We start from the raw sequence: 22817 nt of genomic DNA on the forward strand, positions 1-22817 counted from the left end.
AATGGCTCTAAAAACTTATATTTAATTTGCTGTATTTAAATTGTAATCTGACAAGTTTAATACTGCCTAAGCAAAGAAATTATTTTTCCTTTTCTTTCTTCTACTAAATGTGACAGTCTTTTGGTTTCATTAAGGAAAAAGATTTCATAAGTTTAAATTTCAGAACTGAGAGAAGTTGTCACCAATTTTTACCTTTTTCGCACCCCTCACATCAGTTATTGTCATTAGCCAATGGCAATACTGTAGCATGAAAGAAAAAATAACAAGAGGTAGGTGAAGAGATAAGGGAAGATGACTGAAAAGGGAAAATAATTCTTAATGGTTCTGTAGATCCTTTTTCCCCCCATTGCAATCTATCCTCTGCCCTGTCCCCAGCAACTGCCCTAAATCAAGGAAGTGGCACCTGATGCATTCTGCAGATGGATCAGCACTGTATACTGGAGCATAGTATACAGGTGGTTTTTCACTTGTACGAGTCAGTTAACTAGCCTGCAGACAGATCTGTTTGTGCGACAGGAGTGGGAGTGGAAAATGGAAATCTCTCCTGGCTGATTTACGGAAAGAAAGGCTAAGTGAAAGTGAAAGAGCAGGTCAAACCAGTGCTAATTTATTAATATTTCTAACTGCTCTCACTTCCTGCTTAGGTAGACCCTTTCTGGAAGGCACACCAGTTTTCACCCAGTGAAAACTCTGGACAACAACAAAACCAGTGCTAAGATTCCGAATCCTTCAGATGTGTTTTAAATACGTGTTCAGTTAGACATGAGTGCCCTGAAGTCTGAAGACAAGGATTTCTCTGGCCTCAGTAAATGAGGTGAATTGTTCACCAGTCTGTTTCTCTTGGTTCAAATCCATGATCCAAGCCATTGACACATGCTTACTTGACAGCATGTGAAGGCAGATTCCTCAACTCAACATTAGAGTTGTCCATTTATATAGTAAAAAAAAAAAAAAAAAAGAAAAGAAAAGGGGGGGACATATACTCTTATATCTTCACCTTCACCTTTGCCTTTTGCTATGCTATGTCCTAGAGAGGACATTAATTTTATACAGTGAATTCCAATCTTCGCTCAATTTCCATGAACATGATTTCTGGAATTTTCTATATTTTTTATTCATAAATGTAAATGTAGTGTAAATGTCAATAATGTATTGGCCGCTGGAGTCACTGGCAAATAATTCACTGATATCTGCAGTGCAAGAGAAAATCTGAGTACAAATGCAGGAGTAAATGCAGCATAATCTGGCTTTGGAGACTGGGCAATCCAACAGTTATGTTACGGCAACCACTGTTGTGGGCTAGGAGGAAAAAGAAAATACTTTCCTTCTCCTGGTAAATCCTATGAAAATACTCATCTCTGAGGGTAAGTCACCAATGAACTTTTCATCTATTTTGATGCCTTTTGTATTGTACCCAGCAATCATTCAATTAGTATTCAAGAAATCACCCTCGAGAAAACCCAAACTTTGCTTTCCAATGTGAACAACTGGAAGCAAAGTCTTGATGATACATTTTTTTGCTGCCAGTCACTGGGTACCCTGTAGTTTCCAAGAAACAAAAGGAACAAAATGAAAATTTCTGATGTGAATCACGAGACTCTCCCGTGAAAAACTTTATGAATGATCATTGTTCCACCCCACCTCCAATGCTTTTAGCTCTGTGTCAGATGCTCAAGATCTGTCCTGCTGGATAACAATCTTATCACCTCCAGTACCACAAAGATAACTAAATTATGTCAACCAAAATCAAATCTCTGTACTCAGAAGAATTCAGAAAAGAAAGCAGTTGGGGCAACTGAGTTCATTTAACAGCTTTCTGCTACCAAGAGGTATCCTACTCCATGTCTCCCTTTCTCTACTGCCCCTACCCCACTTCCACTAGCTGTGGCACACATTGGTCCCTCCATAACCTGATTCAGCTTCACAGCCTAACAGAAACCTCTTCACTTTTTTGGTTGATTAAATTTTCTTACGGGTTGATGAGTCAACGCTGCATGTGTTTACAGAGATTTAAGAAGAACTAGGGCCAGTGCAAGGTAAGTAATGGACAATTCAGAAAAGCAAGGGGCATGCGAGCACCCTTTACTACATCAATGAGTTATTGGAGCAGCTCACACCATCTACTGGAAGTGCACTCTGAAGCACTTATTGCCAGACTTTCCAAAATCATAGCTTCTTCTGCTGATATCTGGGTCAAAAAGACTTTCTTGCTTGTGAAAAGAAAAAATTAGACATGACATCATAAAAACCTGCAGTGCTATTTTTAGAGACTTGAATTGTGTTTAAACAGCTACCAAGTCAAAACAATTATTCTGTTAGCCAGCTGTCAATTTGCATGAACTCTTTTTGCCTGCCTTCCTTTATCATTTATATATTACCTTAGCCCCAGTAGTCCCAGTCAAGACCCTTTCTTGAAGGGCCTATCGGACAATCAGAAGAAAGTGTAGTACCTCCCAAAAGACATTGCAATCACTCTACCCTAAATAATTCACAGTCAGTAAATGGTTACAATATTTCTTGGGGATTTCTTTAGAAATTAAGCACTTCCAGGAAAAAAACCCCACCAATCATAGATATTATTTGCAGTACTTGAAATACTCAGAATAGTCACATAGAATATTTTAGAGATAGTGAGGCTGGCACATAGGAAACCTTTTCTCTGAAACATAGCTGAAGTACCAGTCTTAGATCAGTTCTACATTTGAATTTGGTGATACGCAGTTCTAGCATCTTCCTTTGGTCTGTTTCTAACATGCATTCCAAGATACAGTAGGACAGTTGTGAAGACTCAAGAAAACATTGGTCATTGAAGAGAAATTTCATTAAGTGATTTTTGCTTGAAGCCTTTAATGTCTGAGTGTGCCATGACATACTTATTTGTAAGGATCTTGCAAGCCATCTATTTATAGGTCTCATTTAAAACTCCCAGTGATGGCAAATACATCATACTAGATCACTTGTTTCAGTGATCAGTCATCTCATTATTAAACCTGTACATGTTACTTCTGAATTTGCTTGTCCCCATATGCAAGGTGGTTTAGCTTTTTATAGCATTGTATGCTACATCCAGAGACCTTGTTATCAAAAATCATTACTCCCTGTGAGAAGCTGGAACTGAAATGTGAAGGGCAAAGCAGAAAAAACCAGGATAGGTCCCCAGCTTCAACCTGGTTGCTCTTACTTGTATTCTGAGAAGTACCACTTTCAGCCATGAGAAAAGATGTCTCAGTGGAAGACCTGTAGGCTACATGTAAGTCAGCAGCCCTTTTTACACATTAATTTCTACCACTTATGCTGACATATCCTTTGGAAATAAACTGTTTAGATCATTAATTGTTCCCTCTGCTGTGATTCATCAGACATACTGTGCACTGTTAAACAGAGTCCTCTAAGTTTACCTGCCGAGGGCTCATGAGGAGGGAAATTGTTCATAGCTTTAGCACATTTTTCATTGGTCCCACTTGAATGGAATGTATCACAGGGCAATGCAACTTTTGATAAGTTAAGGGAGTTATTGCAATTTTCTCAAATAACAAATAAAAACTTTAAAAGTTGCAAATCAGCTTTGTTAAGAGTGAGTTATATTCTAGACACTGGGTCAACCTTGCATCACAAATTTGGCATAACAGTAGACAGGTTTCCAAACTGACAAAATATAATTCACTCTTTAAATGCCTGCAGTGGTATATTTCCCTACTGTTAATTGCTGATCTTATTTTGCACTTTGGTGTCAAATAGCATCTTTGGAATAAGAGAGTAAAGCAACAGGAAGACTCCAGGAAATCACCATAGCCCTTAACAAATGCAGTGCTTCAGGTAGATAAGTAATCTGAAAGAAATCTTTATTCTTGCTTGACACTTCTCTATTTACTTTATTCTTTTATGGAATGGTCACCATTTAATGAGCAATTACATACAATATTTACTTGAACAGTAAAGTGATCTCAGTGACTTTGACGCAAGCATGATTCTAAGGGCTGCTCTATAAAACAAAGTACTTCACCTCAGGATAGTGTTACAGGGAAAACTTCAGTCAGCAGAGCTAAATTTAAAAGCAGTGCTATTGAAAGATCTAACAACTTGCAAATTTATGATCAGATCTGGTAGCTATTCTTCAGACCTGTTCTCTGCACAGAATTCAAACGGTGTGATAATACAATACATTTTAGCAGAAGTTATAAAAATTAACTATTAAATAAAGCACTGACTGTTTCAGCTCCATTTTCAGTAGTTCCACCTAAGCATCATCAAGATAAGATAGAAGAGTTCATTCATACTCTTTAGGCATCTCCTTACCATTCTAAATATAAAACTCCTTTATCCCCTTTATTTCTTCCCCCATTTGTTTTCTTCTACTTTATTGTCAATACTATTTTTACTGCTCCAGTACAAAAAAGTGGATTTGATAAAATTATGGTTTTAATACGTAATATATTGTGTTGATATTTTATCTGTTACTTTATTGAAAAAATAATACCTTTTTAGTAATAAAAAGGAAATATTAGGCTAGTCAGGAACTGACACATGTTTTCCTCTCATCTGATCATAGTTTACAGTAAAATTAAAGCACCTTTATAGTCTCTGATCTAAACAAAGAGATCTCAATGACATCAATAGTTACTCTGCATAAGACAGTACATGAGAGAGCTCTTGCTGCTGCATCCACCTTCACCATACAGCCTAGGGAACCATTTTAACAAAGAAACTTGGACAATTATGCCAATGCTAAATATGGACTTGACAATACAAAAGATACTCCACTATTCTGGCTAATGAAGTTAAGCTTGAGTCATAAGAGAGTAGCCATAGGAAGTAGAATCTGAGATAAATTGCTTGGATATCCCTGACAATCTGAGGCAGATCCTACCAGAATTTAGAGAAGCTCTTGAGGAGGATTTGGCACCTTTAATTGATGCAAGACCTCAGGCCAAGAGGGCTACCACAAAGGTTTAACATGCCAAGTGCTTCATTTTCTTTGCTTTGCTTTTTGATGTTAAACTTGGTGCAGTTATCATAGCATAAGGACACAGGCAAGGCAGAGTTTGTGAGTGGAGATAATATCTTTATCAGAAAGAAAGGGTATATGTAGAAAAACAAACTTCTTTTCAGATGTAATCTCTGTTTTTCAGAAGACCTTCAGGACAAAGTGGTTGTGCACTCAACAGTATACCCACTGTTTCTAATTATGCTAGGCGTTCTTATAAACAGTGTTGTCTATAAAGCTTGCCTTTTCTTACTAAGATATCAGGAATATAGCTGGTTCCAAAGGCCTGAGAGCTTCCCTGCAACAGAAAGTTTGCCATATGCCACGAGTCATCTCAAGTCTTTGCAGCTCATTTTTTTTCTTAACAGAATATAAAAGCCATCACAAAGTTTATGCACATGGATTGAGTATATGATTCAAGATGTGTATGTGTACCTGGGTATATACAAGCACCTTTTGAAATGGTAACACTTCATTAAGAGAAAGGACTGGAACAAAGAGCCAACACAAAATAAAATGTGGCTGTGAAATCCTCAAAGTCAGGATTGAAACAAATGTTTTAGTTAATATTCAGCCTCAATTCTGTATTGCACCTAACAAATTCTTTTTTGAGGCCAGGTAAAAGTTAGTTAAATATTCATTAGTTTAGTGAAAAATTTTCTCCTCAAAACATTAACAGACGAGGATGCATCGCAAAGGTAGTTGGAGAAAAAGATTTACTTATGGGAAGTGATTTGAAAAGTGTCATATGAAAGGAAAGAGCTTCCCTGCCAATCCTTTTCAAACACTACCTCTTTCTTTCAATGGAAAAAGACTATTAGTGATTTTGTTACTTAATGGGACTGGAGATAAATTAGGCAAGTGAGATATTGCCTAGCACTGCTATCATCACTGATCTCAGTTGGCCGTCTTCTATTCTACACCCTTCTAGAGGGGCTGAGATTCACCTCAACTGTGAGAAATCTTGACATGCACATCAAACCCATGCATTTAAAATCAGCTGCAAAAATATATAGGACTACTTTTTTTCTGTTGTGTTTGTTTCCTAGTCAGACATGGCAGCTCTTCAGTAAATCAGGTTGCATGTCGATAAAGCAAAAAATTAAAATACTGGGTTAAAGCAGGTTATAATTTACACTTATCAAACTGCATAGATTTAGTAAACCATTTTTTTCTGTATGTAGTTGCCTGCTCTGTGGTTACTCCAAAGGCTGCCACTAGTCCAATTTGTTATCTTCATTGGATGGTTTTTACTTAATGACTTGGGAGTGCTGATTTGTTAATACATTTTCATTTTTTCTCTTTGACTGTACTCTGAAGGAAAGACATAAATAATTCCTTATCAAGAATCTAATGTCTCCCTAACTATCTTTAACAGCAAGGTTAGTAGCTAAAGACCCATCTTCTCTCTTTTGATGTCAATCTCTTCCTAATTTCTATATGTAAAATTTGTATTTGGCATAGAAATCAGAAAATTCAATGTACTAAGTATACACAAAGTGCTAAAGATTTATAAAGAAAGAATATTTACAGGTTGAACTTTATTTTGCATTTACTCGTTTTGGGCATAATTCTAATTATTACAAACAAATTATATTAAAAAGTTGCATGAATATCTGTTTTTAGTCTTTATTATGAAAGTTTCTCTTTGGACTTTATTTTTTTTAATAGACTGCTCATATTTCTACATACCACGTATAGTATGCCATGTTCTAAAATGGTATGGTGGAATGTGGAGAATTTTGTTTTGGGGAAATAATAAATTCCTTTGGCTCTGTACAAAAGGCTTTATTCATCCCTCAGGTGCATGATCATTATCTGGATCTATCTTGGCTTTTCCCTTAATTTAAACAAGAGCCACCTACTGTAAAATCATCTTTTTTGCTTACAGACACGTGTAACTTGCAGATGTGCAGCCTCTTATATTAAAAAATGTACTGATTTCCGTTTCTAAAAAAGTTATGAAGACTTAACTAATTAATTAATGAATGAAAATTAACACTGATTCCAATAACAAACAGTTTTTCTTGCTTTCAGGTTGAAATCCAGTCTAACCTGAGAGGAAAATATGAATCATATTGCAATTTCTAGTGAAGTTGTTGATGCTGCTATGCCAGAATATCATGTATGCCAAAGCATCTCATTAGAGCATCATGCATCCTTCAGGGACATGTTGCATGCATTCTCAGATGCAAAATACAGAAAATTATACAATGTTTCTCAACAAAGTATCTATTGTGTACTGGTTGAAGGCTCATCGTCCTACCACATAAGCTCATGGAATGGTGCCTCTGACGAGGAACCATATTTACGGAAAAAAATCAGTGAGTAAACCTCTTACAAAGGGCTTTTTCATGCATAGTGTTTTACTAAAAATCATAATACACAGAGAAGTGAAACTCAAACATGCATATAGGCTGCTACGTTCCTTTCCTCTCTAGTGCAACCACTGCATTAACCTGAAAATCTGTGCTAAAACTCAATATGCCTTATTGCAGCCACAGAGTCGTTCCCTTTCCACTTGTGCCTGTGTGAGTGTCTTTGGGTGGGCCCTCGCACTGCTCTCTGCATTCCTGCTTTCCATAGCATGTCACTGTGGACAGTTACTCTAGCTCTCCATCTATCCTTTTGTGCCTGGTATTCAGGGGAACCTGTGCAGCATGCAGTTAAAATGAAAATAAAATATGTGTCTTTTCCCTGCTCCTCCTGAGGTAAACCCCAACTTCGTTCTACTGACCTGTAACAAAAGGCAGAGGTCAGAAGGACAAAATTCTCTGAGCTGGAGTCCATTTGTGCAGTCTGTTAAATGCCATTAGGTCTCATCGACTTCTCCAGACTTTTCCCAAGGCATTTGTCATTAGCAGCAGAGATCCATATTTAATAGTTTTTTAAGTGTTATTATGAATTTCTTGAGATATACTGAAGAAAAGTATATATACTGAAGAAAATTATTCACAGCATTGCATTAGGAAATCATTTTGTGTTGTCTTATGGAAAGGGATTTATATATAGTGATGTCACAGCACACATTACTCTGCAGAGAGTTACTCTGTTACCCAGCCCTGCTTAACATCCCAGGCTCAGAACCAGTTTGGCCATGATACTCTGTAAGAACTAGTGACTTTGGAGTGCTACATATGAGACACTTCAGACAGACCTGCCTTTCAGAAACTATTAATTGTCTGCCATGAGCACACATTTTGGAGGACTGAAATGGACATCCAAACATTGAGACCCAACAGAGTAGTCTTTTAGAAAACTTTGGCCTTCATGAACACTGATGTAATTCAGGATTAATGCCATCAAGCTGAAAAGATTACAATAACAAAGAGCAATATGAGATTGGATTTAGGCCTCCAAAGTCTAAAATCTCCAATATATATTTAAAGAGAAATAACTTACTCCAGCATTTGGAAAATGAAGCCTATCAAAAAGCATGAAACCTCTAAAATGTTAGTTGAATGCCAGAAAAGTAATGCTTTAAAAAGTCAAGACAAAAATGCCAAGAGGAACAGAAAGGAGTGATCCAGAAACACTAATGTGTTTATTTCTACCCTGTCTGTGAGCTGAGTGAGACCCGCAGCTCCATGGGCATCTCTAGGCATTAACTGACATAGAGTGTCTGCCCTCAGTGGCACGGGTGTCACCTCACGGAATTGAAATATGGATGTAAGCTGGAATTAAAGTAAGGTTCCTAACTAGAAAAAATGCAAACTCCAAAACATGAGCCTTATGATGATACCTACATTTAGCCGTGACTTTGTACCCGCCCAGTGGAGGGTCGTGGCCTTCCACGGCATCAAATCCCGCTGACACCAGGACAATCTCTGGATCAAACTCATTGGCAGCTGGCATAATCACAGTCCTGTAGAGTGAAAAAAACCAACCTGTTAAAAATTAAAAGAACTTGTATCCTCATGATATAAATTGCCACAATCTCAAAAATCCACAACAGAAGATATTTTCTTTTAATTAAACCGATCTTCATGGTAGCTGTCCAAAACCAAACACAGTCCAAGGCTTCAATTAATTTCTTTCTATATTCACTCTTTTTTCTTTTCTACAATTGAGGAAAAAAAATAAATGCAGGTACATGTGAAAGCCTCTAATATTACACACACATCTGTGCCTGTTTTATTCTGCTGCCTATAAAAAGCTGCCTCTTCCAGGGAAGTGACTAATGGTTTACAGAGAGCACTCAAAGCCTGAGTGGAAACCCGGACTGCTCCAGTTAGTGCGAACTTGGTGTAAATTTGAACTATAAATTTCTTTTGGGAAAATGTTTGCTTTCCAAACTTCTTTTTTTTCTTCTTAACATTTTTAAATGTTTGTCGAGGTGGGGGGTGACTCTAGCAAAGGAAAAACATGAAATTCCCTTAATCAAATCCAGACTATGTTGTCAAGCCTTTCCAAGGTCAAGCATAACAGGAATGTGACAACCACAAACTAGTGACAGCAACCCCTGCTGGTGTCGGAAGATAATTCAGCCCTTCACAGTCACAAAGATTCCACTTTTTTAACCCATTCCTTGACAAACTTCCATGGGGATATTTTGTTTCTTTGGTTTTGCTCTTATCCAAACTCAAAACACTGAAGATGTGTTGAAGGAGAAGACAAAAGCCTGCGTTCTGCACTCGAAGCTGCTTTCTTCCAGGCTGAATTTCTGAAGGGAAAGCATCCAGGTGGTTTTTACTAGTGCAACAAATACTGAGCCTGTAATGACTGGGCTAGTGAGGAGAACATCACTAATATTAAAAGCCAAATACACAAATGAATGTTCTATTCCAAATATAGTAACTCAAGGAAATCTCAGTTGATCTGCACTGGTCAAAACCTGAAGATCAATTCTGCGCATGTGTAATATCATTTGCTTTAGTTCAATATTTACTTTTTTATCATTTAATTAATTTATGCCAAAGAGATCATGTTTTTGTGGAAAGATTAAGGTTTTCTGTGGGGGAAAAAAAGTTCATTAATATTTTAACAACTTCTTAGATTTTCCTTTAGTTCAGTTTTTGATCTGTTTTATAAACCTGATTTTGTTCTGATTTCCACAAAGGTAATTTTCATATTAGGAAAGTGTTCCTTAGATATATAGTCAGAGAAAAAGTGAATTCAGAATAAGGAAAAAGACTTTGTCAGGGCATACAGCATTTCAATGAATATTGTTTTACATTAGAAAAAAAAGATAGAAGCAACTCCATTTTTCTAGTGAATTTGCTGAAATTGCACTATGAATGTCTGCAGGCAAAGTGATGCAATTTGTGAAATATTCCTTTTTTTACATGTCATTAGTAGGCCTCTGCTGAAGCATGGATTCCAGTATGGACGCAGACCAACTTGAGAGAACAAAAGGAAAGAAAAAAATTCTAAAAAGCATGACCCAAGTGTATAAAATGATAGAATTATAATTGTTTGATTCACATAACATGAGAATAAACATTATAAAAGTCCAAAAATATATAGGTGGTTGTTGCAGGAGGAAAGAAATAGTCTGCATTTCCACTGTGGATAGGACATGAAGTAGTTGCAGCAGGAAAGCTGTAGTTCAGACACCAGAAAAAGCTTTTTAATAGTAAAGACAGATAATAATTTAAATAAAATATTTAAGAAAATTAAAGAGTCTCCACCTCTTTAAGGTTTTTATAATAGTTAAAACAGATATCCATCAAACTTGCTACAGGTTCAAGCTGACACGGCCTTGAGGCAGAAGGTCAGATTACTTCCTTTCTAGGTCTTTTTTCCTGTAGTTCCATGATGTGTAACTAAATAACACACAAAGTACACATATTAATAATTACATTAGACACTACAGCGACTGAACATTTTTGCAGGCTAATCTCCACAAAGTTAGGGAACAGTATCAAGAAGAAATATCTCCTATGAAACCACACCTTATCTTTGTTTTGTATATGCGTTCTGATACTCTAGCTATATGTTCATTGTCTGAAGCAACATATACTTCCCAAACTTCCTCACATCTGCAACTCATGCGGCATGGATCCTGATTAGTGATGAAGACTGTGGCTGACATGCAATCTTGATCTGTCCCCATAGCACAACATATCTTTAATGCTTAAAGAAGGAGGGGTCCTATAGAGAACCCGCCCTATCCGCAGCCACTTGAGCTTTTGCCCTCCTCCTCCATTCAAATTTCCTCAAATTCAAGTCAGGCTCTGGTTTTTATTCCTTCATGTCCAATAAAGTGGCAGCACCACAGAGTACAGCATGGACAATGCTCAGGAGTCAGAGGATGGAATATGTTCAGTGCAGACAGAAACTCTGGTAACTGAAGTTGCCGAGCACTAACAAACGTAACCAGGCTAACACAGAATGAGATTTTTGAGTCTTGTAATTTGGAACATTGGAAAAATCTGCCACACTTCCACCACATTTCAAGGCCTTGCTCAAAAGCATAAAGATGTCAGCACATTTTTTTATAACTTGGGCAAAACAATGCATTTGACCCTTAATCTCATTCTTAGAAGCAGTAAAAATTGTTTAGCCACAGTTTCTTCAAAATTTTTTCAAATAAATTTGTCTGACATGAAAACTGCCAGCCACACTGGGTAACATTAGTAAAATTATTAAATACTGAAAACAAGGTCTTTCAGCACAAAGTACCAGGAATAGCTATTAACTCCATCTTTAATAGAACTGAACAGGAAATAGTAGCATATTCATAAATCTCTACAGAAATTATATATAGGAATCTCAGCTAAAGGAAGGATGAGGCTATAAGGATATTAACCAGAGGTGACATTTAGAATTCACTGTTTTGTTACTGCTTTCAGTATTACCTGAATTCACATGACTAAAATAAGACACGAGGGTTTTTCTGAAAGAATTTTTTCTTTTAAAAATGCACACAGTGTCTGTCAGATTTCACCAGAGGAATATCATCTTACTTTTGCTATAATACTGTCTCACAAATTATGACAAAACTTTGTTGCTTCTACTCTGCATACTACGTACCAAAAGAGCTAACCTATGTGCCCACAAGACCTGTGTCCTTGTTCATTTCTCTTTCACCCTCTGTAATACTGAGGGACTTGGAATGTCAGGGCTTATCCATCTTATACTGTTCTTGATTTAATACTGAATAGAAGCCCTTAAGGCCTTTTCTTTAAAAAAAGACATTATGGAAAATGTAATCTATTTAGTAGGATAGCAAGCCTGACTCTTCTCTAAAACATCTCAGGGTGTCTGTGGTCCTTGTTAGCCAGGACTAACTGGCTAACTATTTGGTTACCAAGACTACTATTTGGTCTTTCAAAAAGATGACAGCTACAAGTCAGTTGCAGAGAGGATCATATAGACATCAGACATCTAGTTCCTAAATCCCTAATCCAGTCTTCCTCTACATCAACACACATTTGAAGTTGCTCCTCTTTTGAATAACTGCTATAAGATCTGTGCTTAGAGAAGAGCAGCTTAAGGTCTAGAAAACATCATAGCATTTTGTTTTGGACTTTGTGTATGTAGGACCTCTCTAACCTTTGTCTTGACTTGGCAGGAACTCCTTTGTGGCACAAAACGTGTAAATTCCATCACAAAAACGACAGATACTAACCTATCTTATGAAGTGCTGTAAGCACTCATACACATACATTTAAAAATACGGACTAAATCTCACCACGACATAAATAAAACCTTTTGGCATTTGCCACCTCTCAGGCTTCCGTGCCTCTATTATCCCTGAATAACTGTCTTCAGAATAATGTTTTGAGGTTGGCAGCTTTAAAGAAAGCCTACACAAAGCACAATATTCCACCTTTTTTTTTTTTTTTCACACAAAAGCAGTGTGAAGCTCACTTTTCCCTTGTAAACATGCTTCTCCTACCTCAGGACACAGAATGGTTGGGCAGGCAGGGACAGCTACTGACCTTTCACTGTCTCTTGGGAGTAAAGAATCATCAGACCCTGTCTCTTGTTCCTTTCCCATCTCATTTAAACCCTGGAGGGCACAGCAAGGTTTAAGAAAGAGAAACCATCCATTGCCTGCCTCCTCTGGAGCTCTAGAATCACAGCACTTTCTTCTCAATTGCCTAAGAACAGAATCCTTTGAATCAGATCCTAACAGAAAATATTTTAAGGGTTTTTTTAAAGCATACAACTAGCATTGGTCATACACTAACAGATATTCATGTCAGCCTTCCCAGATTCCTCAGACCAACCCTATGCTCAGAAGTTGGGCTGCAGCTGGCAGGTTTTGTTATGGTGCAAAGTGTAAGTTGAATATTTACCTTCTTATTATTTAATCAATTCATGCAAAGAGATCATGTTTTTGTTGAAAGATTAAGGTTTTCTGTGGGGGAAAGAAGTTCATTAATATTTTAGCAACTCCTTAGATTTTTCTTTAGGGATCAGAAATCCTTTGCAAGGATGCATAGGCAGCCTGCACTCGGACCTAGGCAGGAACAGTTATTACCTTACCCGCAGCAGGAGTAAGAAATATGATTTAGCTTCTGGCCATAGGTCACCAGATAGGTACGGACTGGGGACTGGCAGGCAGGCCATCAGCTTCCTTCTTGAAGCCAGCTGGGCTGCAGGGGTTATCAGCAAACAGAAGTTAATGCTAGGATCCCACTCTGACGAAATGAGTGGTTTTTCTCAGAAGAGAAATTAATTTTATTCTTCCACTATGACTCACACTCTCCTCTACTCCCTTCTCCAAAGAAAATAAAACACATAAAAGAGATATTTATTTTCTGTGATCCTGAATCATATAGAAGCATAAATATTTGGTATACTGTATTCACCTAATGATGACAGCAGACTTACAGGGGCATCTTTCCTGGCTGACTGTTTCTTTCTTTTCTCTCACATTTTCATTAATAAACATGTCAAAGCCTGAAAGCTTGAGCAGCTGGATCACAGGAGTTATTTATCTGTGCTGAACCTTGCAGTTACAACGGAACTGTGTCCTCCAGCCCAACACAGTGCAGATCCTCCTTTAAGTCTCACGGTACTGGGAACAGAGCATATGTCTGGGAAGCTGAAAAGATTCCTTTTTGTCCCACTAAGATTTCCCCAAAGAATTAATATGTTCCATTTGGGTATGCTGCTGTCTGCAGAGAAGGCAAGGGATGCCTTCCAGTTGGGTGTAGTCCTAGAGAAAACATCAGGCATGTGATCCTCCCCTCCCCACCAATCTGAACATCAGATGCAAGACATTAAAGAGATTCTACCAAGGGACTCTGTTCCTTTTATTCTTCCATTCTATTTTTGAACATTTAAAGCACATGGTTAGGATGCTCCCAAACATTTGTTCTCCCAGAAGAGATTGCAGAGAAGTACCCAACTCAGAAATGACTGAAATGACTCTGCAAGTACCATCATACAGAGCTGGAAATCTCCAAAGAAAGTTAAGCTGATGTATACAGCTAGAATTCCTTTGCTGTGTGGGTAATTTAAGAGGGAAATGAGCAGTCCAGGACAGTAATTTATGTAAATGAAAGAGAAACCCCCACACTGTTCTAAAACAGCAGATTGGAATGTCTCAGTAAAAAATTATTTGCTCTTTCCCTGAAAACCTCCAGTGTTTTTATCCAGTGATCTCAAAGTACTTTCAGAACATTAATAAATGGAAAGGCTCATATCTTCAGCTGGTATAAATCAGTATAGCTGTTTCTGATCGCATAGTCCTTTAAAGCAAGCATTTTGTGTACCCACTTCACAGATGAATCAGCTAAAACTAAAAGCTGGTAAAAGACTTGAATAAATTGCTTGGTTTTCCCTGGAAAAAACCTCGAAAGAAAATGCAGGAGACTAAGTTCACTACTTCAACTAGTAGAAAATTCTATAAAAGCACTGTCATATATTCAGTTATGCCAGACCTGTATTTTGCAAGAAAAATATGTACAATGCATTACTGCTATTAGAGTGGGGGGGTTGCCACCAAACGGAGACCCAGTCTGTTGTTTGAAAGAATGTAGGTCTGCCTATGGATTCTCAGTTTCACATCCTGCAAATAAAATACTATTCCAAACAATCACTATGTTGTCCTACCTTAAAATTACACATTTAAGTATGTTGTTGAATGCACCACGACATGAATAGATCAGAAAGTATTTAAAAGGTTGCCCCAGTAGGTATGTGGAACTTATGGTATCTATTATTTTTATGTGTTGTTTGCACATATGTTTTAACGTAACACAATATCAGGTAAGGTCTATCCTCAAAGAAAGCTACATAACATTTCTGTACAACTATTGGATAAATGTTTTTTCTCCATATTAATTGAGTTTTTACTAATGTCTCTCACTACAATTTTGGTTTACCCTCATGACATTTCTTTATGCCACTTCTACTGTCAGCTTGAGTTCACCAAGGCCACACCTGAGAACTTTCCCCCAAAACTACTTGCTGACTGTCATCCGACCATCAGCTTTGTCCTGGACTTATCCTCCGAGGTATGCCTAAATTCTGCACATTTTAATGGTATTAGTTTCTAAATTGTATCTTTTATATAAGTTCTATCTTTATGGCCTTTATTTTTATAACTTTTCTTTTATCCTTATAGGTTTTCTTTTTATAACTTTTAAATAATTTTATTCTTCTCTATTTTTTATAACCACAGTCAATATTTTCATTTTTATTTTACAGTTACCTTATTTGTTTTCTGGAGATAAAAAATATATTTTTCTTTTATTCTTCAAGGGGCAAAAGGTACCACATCAATACAAAATCCTTACTGCTGTAAATCATGGTCGTTTCACTGGGGTTTACACATGCTATTAAATTTAAGAACATACCAAAGTGTTTAAAGGGTTAAGGTCTTCCATGGATGCACCCAAGTTAGTAATTTCAAATGTTATAATTGTAGGAGTATATAAGTGCCACTGAATGAAAAGTTTCAGAAACACCAACAACCTTGTTGCTTTTTTTTTTTTTTTTGTCTTTTGAAGATATTTGTAAAGCCTAAGGCTATTATTTGTGGGTTCCCTTTTAAATTAATAATTATTTTGGCATCCTGCAAACAAGTTTCCTGATTTCTATTACAGATGGAATTGTAACATTTGAAGCACTCAAAAAGCATAAGAAATATTGACTAAAATATTTGCTGATCCTTCCATTTTTGTTATTTAGAAAAGTGGTCTCAATGTGGTTATAAGGACTCTCCTACATTTAATCTACAGTGTGCCTTAGTCAGACTCTGAACTAATAAAAAAAGAACCAAAATTAAAAAAGTTAACAAACAGGAAATATGATAGAGATATTACTTTGTGGTTTTCAGAATTCACTTAAAAATTAATAGTATAGTCCAGTAAAATTATCCGATTTCTAGACGTGGGCAAATGTATATAAGCATGTAAAACGCACATTCACATCCATATTCAGAACAAAGTAAAATTCAAAGTTCAGTGGTATTGGGTAAAGGGATTGGCCAAAAATTATGGTAAGTAAGCTTGCTCAAAGGCTATGGGACTATGTATCTCTCAAATGATTATAGGTTGAAAGAAGAGGTTGCCTTCAAAGGATCAAAGACTTCCAGCTGCCCAGTATGCAAATATAAAACCTTCTATGAAAATATAGGCCAAGATAGCTCATGCAATAGCAGGATATCTCCTTACAGAAAACTTTTACCCTGACAAGTGATTGGGTAAAAAATCTGCATTTTCTATTAAATGTTCCTCTGGTTTTTTGGTCTTATTTGCAGAAGTACTGGCATGATGAAAGAAAAATTTACTGTCTTTGTACCTTTTATTTGTTTCTCAGATCTCAAACAAAGCTGGCTGGTGCCATGCCATCTTGTGCAACAGAAATAAAACTTATTTATTAAGTTCCAGCTGGTAGCTAAAGCACTGATGTGGCTTCCAAGAGCTATACAACTGAAGATGACATATGAGAAGGAGGAAATAAAGGTTTAATTTGCAAAGATGGGTCTTAAAATAGAACACAACATGACTTAAAATAGCATCACCAACACTGAGAAAGTAAAATGCCATTTTAAGTTAATTGTTTTTCTATCAAAGCCATTCTAACATGTATAGGAAGTGGTATTGACACTGTCAAATTTTACCCTGAAGTATTGTTTAAGATAGCATTTAGATTCAAGCTGTAACATGTTCCTATCAGAAAAATCAGTTCAGTGTCTATTTCTTGTTTTTACTTTACTTTGCAGGGACCGGGGGGAGAAGTAAATCTTTAGCAGCTTTTCTGCCATAAATACAATAATCACATTTGGGGGTATTCTAAGTATTCTCTTTCAAAATTTGCATGGCTGCTTAGAACATACTACATTTCTATCAAGCCTGAGTATACACTACAGTATTTTCCGTAACACAATAACTATCAGTTTTGCCTTTCTACTAAGTAGTTTCTTTCAATGGTATTCCATTATAAAAGTCAGTGGACTTGGCCTAAAATATCAACATAATAAACTAATAATACTACTAAAAAAGGTCATTGCTCCCAGTAAATCTTCTTGCATTGCTCGTTAGAAGACAAAAGTGTTTTAATATCAGAAATAGTTAAATACAAAGGTAAAAATTTGCCACAATGTGTGCATTTATAGAGTTCACAAAATCAATGACAGCATGGTATCCTCTCTGAGGAATTTCATATGTCTATAACAAAGCATATTATTTTGAGCATATTCTACCATTTGGTGTGTTTTTTGAGTACTTGACACTTTTCAAATTACTTAGCAATCTAAGAACAGTACAAGAGAAAGGAGAGCATAGTACCGCTTTTACTTACACTCCACAGGAATGATGGAATTAGGGAAAAGAAGGAAATGGTGGTGTTCTGAATAAATTAAAAAGAGAAGAGGGCTCTGGTGCATGAAGTTTGTCTCAAGTCCAAAATCTAACCTCCTCCTTTATGAAAAAGACTTAGAAAAGCTTTCCAGTTTGGGCGTATATCATATAGTTTGACAAACAGCAGGAATGAGGAAAACATGCTACCTAAAATTTATTGTTATCGATTGTACAACAGCTCAGTTTGCGATGTCAACAATCTGCTTATGTCACCACTGGAGTGATTACCAGAGAAGTTTAAAGTCGATTTCGTTTCTTTCAAAAGTGAGATGTGGGCAAGAAGGGAAGGCAAGTCTTCTTTAAAAATGCCTGGTGAGAAGAATTAGAGGGGTTGCATTTTTCATGGGACCAGTAGATTGAGTGGGTAAAAATACAGAAATCCCTTGGAAAAAATACTTTTACCACAAAATTTGCTAAATTTCTGAAAAGTGCATTTTGCCCAGAAGGGGATTTTTTTTTTCTTTCCTTTTAAATGAAAAGAAAACAAACATTTTCTAGAAATTAAATTATTCATCAAGGTCACGGCCATTTGCAAAAGCATAATTTTTCACATGCTGTATTCATCAAAATGGTTGTGAATACAAAGTATGTGAAGTTGTCTTAATTTTTTTCTCAGAGGTCTCTACATATTCTTTCTTGCTTTGTCTTCTATTTCCTTTCATATACTCATAATTACTTTTAAAGGTATTTTCTGTGTATGTGGTTTTCTGGCTTATCATTAAACAGAAATGTCACAAGTTTCTGGATAGCCACTGTTATTTTATTGTACATTATGTTGTCACTATTCCTTTGAAGTAATGTTATTCAGAAAATTGCTCATATGGCTAATCTCATTTTTCAGTGCTTATGAGGCATTCTTTCAGTAGGAAGAGACAAATGTATGTCACTTCCTCTTGTTTTTTCTTAAGGAACAACATACCCTGGTAGAAAAGGAACACATGGACATTTTCTTACAGCCAAACCAAATTAACTAACGGGAAGTGTCTCTGATTTCAGACAGGAAGATATTGATGTTACAGGCAGCAATAGTACTCAGCACTTCTGTATTAGTAAATATGGGCCTATTTGTTTGTCTCATGCATGGCAGAAGTTTGTCATTGGAACTGGGTCTACTTTAGACCATCCCGTTACTCTAGCGTGTACCTAAACAGACCAGCTGGGCTTCATTCTGATAGCCAAAGATACAGCACCCCTCATACAACATGGTTAAAAAGTACAGAAACACCAAGTCTTCTCACTTTACCTAAATTGAATGTCACTTAATGGAACCCATACTGATGCAATTTTACTGGAGGTTTAGGGGAAATATTTACAGATAATTTAAGGTAACCCAGAAAAGCACTTTACAATCCCTGTCCCCACTGCAAAAATCTCAGAAAGAAAGAGAGAAGGTATTTGTGGGAGCAAGGAAAATGCTCACACTAAAGCACTAATCTCTAGGTACCATATAGTGTTAGAAGCGACAACGTTTTCTGACGCAGTTTCAGCTACTGTTTGGTTAGAAATGTGACCTGGTGCTGGCTCTGGGTAGTTTGGAGGAATCCTGTCTCTTATATTATCCTATCCTTTCTCTTCCCCTACACTCATTTTGCTCAACGAAATAGAGGAAATATGATAGACTCAAAGACAGAGAAAACTGGATATCAGTGCTTACAAATTAACTGAATTAAATGTGACTAGGGCAACTCAACTGACAAAGGAAAGTACCAGACTTGTGCAGGGAGTAACATCAGGTAGGCTAATGTTTTAAAATATGAAGCATTCTCTTGCAAGAGAGTTACACCTATAACTTAAAGAATGAAGTCAAAGAAAGGACTGGAGGGAGCTAACGCTTAGGGAAATATGAAGCCAAATATTAAGGATCATGGGAATTTTGTTTCTAATTTGAGAAGTATGAAAAAAATAGGGATTTATACCTGCAATTAAAAGGGAAGCAGTTTCATATAGGAAGGAACTTTAAATATTAAGGAATCAATGTCACAAATAGGAAGTTTGATAAAATACGAAAGTAGCAAAGGAATCTGCATTAACACGATATCTAAAAAACCCCAAGATGGTTAGAAAATACTGTATCATCTTCAGAGAAACTTAAATAATAACAAAAAGGATACATGTTCCCATTCACAGACACAATGAGGGAAACAAGATTTTCTTAAGCACATCTGGAAGGAGAAGAACAAAAGGAAAACCAAAGAGCTCTGAAAAATAAGGATTGAAGACACTACCACAGAATTCAGGAATAACATGACTCCTGCATAAATGTTTCACAGCTTTTGTTTTTAAACAAGGAAGGAATAGTGAACAGTAAAGTACTTGAAATGTCACCCCAAGAAACAAAACATGAAAATCTAGATATACTGCAATGTGATTTAATATTTTGCTTAAGCTTCCAGTGACTTCATGGAGCCAACATTTCTCCTAATAGATTTTATTTGATGTCTGCAAAAGAATTATAGAAAGTCTTGTGGTCCTACATCAATTATAACTCTTTCAGTGGTGTACATGGAAGAAGCCTTTTGTGCCAGGCATTTTACAGCAGAAAGGCAATTCCACTCACCCCAAGAGAGTCATACTGATACAATGCTAATCTGTTTGCCAATACAATCATTTGCACCACCTCTTCATGTTGCCAGGACCCCTGAAGAAGGTCAGAGGAAAAATGAAGGTGAAGTCTGGGATTTAAGTGAAGAGTATCTAGAACGTACATTTTGATGTTGCTGAATTTGCCTTTCCCCCATGAACTTACATCTCTGCACTTCTGTTACAAAACTGAACTGTTCACACCTCTTTCAATCATTTTTGGATCCTATTTGGAGTGATAAATTGGATAGTCTCTTCAACAGAATGAAACAAAAAAGACTTTTTCTACCATATGTTACAGTAATAAAAGAGAAAGCTGTTTCCCATTATTGGCTGGTCCATCCTCATGTAGTCAGTTGCCTTGGAAACTGAGATTGATTATAATTTCAAGAAAATGTAAGAATGAACTGAAACACATAGTTCCTTTTTCAATGTTTGTCTCAATTTACAGTGTTGAAACAAGTAACAAAAGCATGCCTACACATAATTTCCACTTCCAACTTTATTTTTGTTGCACTTATCTCTCAGAGTGACAATCAAAATAATATATCTTAGATCGGATACATCAGTAAAATAGTTATGAAGTTTCAGAAAACATTGCAATAAATGTAAGTCAAATGTATATTCAAAGCAACATAGTTAAAAAAAAAAAAAGAAAAAAAAGAAAAAAAAAAAAAGAGTTGTTCTTCCAGATTTGATATCTGGATGATACAGTATCTAGGTATCATATAATTCAAATTCTTCACTCTGTCCAAAAACTTGAACTTTTACTGAAGCCAAAATATATTTGATAAAACGTTCATTTTCCAAGTATTTCACAGACCCCTTCAGGAGTTCATAACCATTTCTATCTTAAGGATCTGACTTAAATCAACTTTAGTGTGCTTACTGCAAATAAATTATCATTTATTCATTAAATGTTTTTGTCATTTTAAATCCCTTACTTAAAACTGCCAATAGAGCTTGTGGACTGTGCAAAGATCTACTTCAAAAGCAGCACTTTTCACGTTGCTCTCTTTAGTTACCAACTGTTCCAAAAAACTCTGCAAAGATCTTTTTGCTGTGAGTTCAATTCCACTTGCAAACCTATATTTAAAAACAAGGAATTCTACACCAGCTGAGAAATTTGGCACACTCTTCACATCTACTCTTTGTTAAAATTACTCTTCCAACATAAAATTGCCAAACCTGTCACAGGGAGTTGTGCAATTACAGTGAATAGGAAGAAGTTTTTATCATTGCTAATACATGGGAGGTGATCCAATAGATTTTAAAGTTGTGGCCCCTTCAAGAAAGGTTAGAAGACTCTTGGCACATAAGCAAAAAGAATTTTTGAGCTCTTCAGCATGAACAGCTAAGGAAAAAATTACTTATTAAAATCTGTAATCTTCATATTGTTTTTCTGTAGTTAGTTCAGTCTTTGGAAAAAAAACCAGAACTCTAAGTTAGTAGAATGTTTAGGATAAGTAAAGAAGGATTCAATATATAATGATTTAAGTTGATTTTTATTTTGCAGTCCTAATTTCAACAATTTCTGACTTTTGTGAATTCATAATATCAATCAAATAATATCTAAAATTTGATTTTTTTCTTCTCACTTATTGGAAAATTCATGTCTTTTTTTTATCGAGCTCTGCATACTTGACAGACATTGCTAATCAAGTAGTTTGCAATGAATTTTCTTATGTAGTGCTAAAAAAATTTTTGTATTTTTAATATTATTTAGCTCATATAGCTATAAAAAGACATTGAAATAACACAAGTATAATTATAAATTTCATGTCGTAGCCTTTAAATGGTTAAAAATTTCTTTATTTTATATCTTGAATTCTAGGAAAAATCTGAGCTTTTAGTTGTAAGTCTTGAAATTTATTTTCAATCTCAAACAACAATTGTTGCCCTGACACTGGGAATCCTGGCAAACTGTCAGTCCAAGTGGAAACCCACAGTCAGGAAGGAAATAGTTATTTTTGAAAAGACTTGACTGTGGAATGAGAACTGGTAAAGTCTTGCTTGCTATAACACAAAGCAAGTCAGCTTTCCCACCACCTTGTTGCACTGCTTTCTTCAACGAAAAAGCAATGATAGAGATGAGGAGTATCAAAGAGCAAAAAGTACTTAAAAATATGCTGATCCTGCCAAGGCTGATATTTTCATCTTCCCTCTGGCTCTATTCCATTCCCTTTAAATTCCATTGAATCACCAAAGAAGAACTCCGGCCTGATCATGGAATAAAACCCCCAACAAACCCAACAAAAAAATCAGTGACTAAACCAACAAATGAGAAGTGCTCTAGCTTGTAATCTAAGAACTTCTTTTAGCAGGATTGCTAACTATTGGTGAATACAGCTCAAGAATGGCTTAAAGAAGCTGCTGCAGCTCTAGAATACTAAGTATTTCTGTAATTCATGCATATAACATACACATAAAAAGTGTTTAAAATGGAAAAAGGCATATTTTGTTTCAACAGCTACAGGGTACACATGCAT

General features: G+C 36.2%; 1 protein-coding gene across 1 annotated transcript in view; it reads right to left on the minus strand.

Moving 5' to 3' along the window:
* The window catches only part of HDAC9 (histone deacetylase 9), a 485158-nt gene that overhangs the window by 53611 nt on the left and 408730 nt on the right, over nucleotides 1-22817 (minus strand). The window contains exon 23 of the mRNA XM_055803475.1: nucleotides 8731-8849. Within this exon, the coding sequence (XP_055659450.1) occupies nucleotides 8731-8849 (119 nt within the window). The remainder of the gene's footprint in view (nucleotides 1-8730; nucleotides 8850-22817) is intronic.

Source organism: Falco peregrinus, chromosome 5, assembly GCF_023634155.1.
Source record: "Falco peregrinus isolate bFalPer1 chromosome 5, bFalPer1.pri, whole genome shotgun sequence".
Lineage (NCBI taxonomy): Eukaryota > Metazoa > Chordata > Aves > Falconiformes > Falconidae > Falco > Falco peregrinus.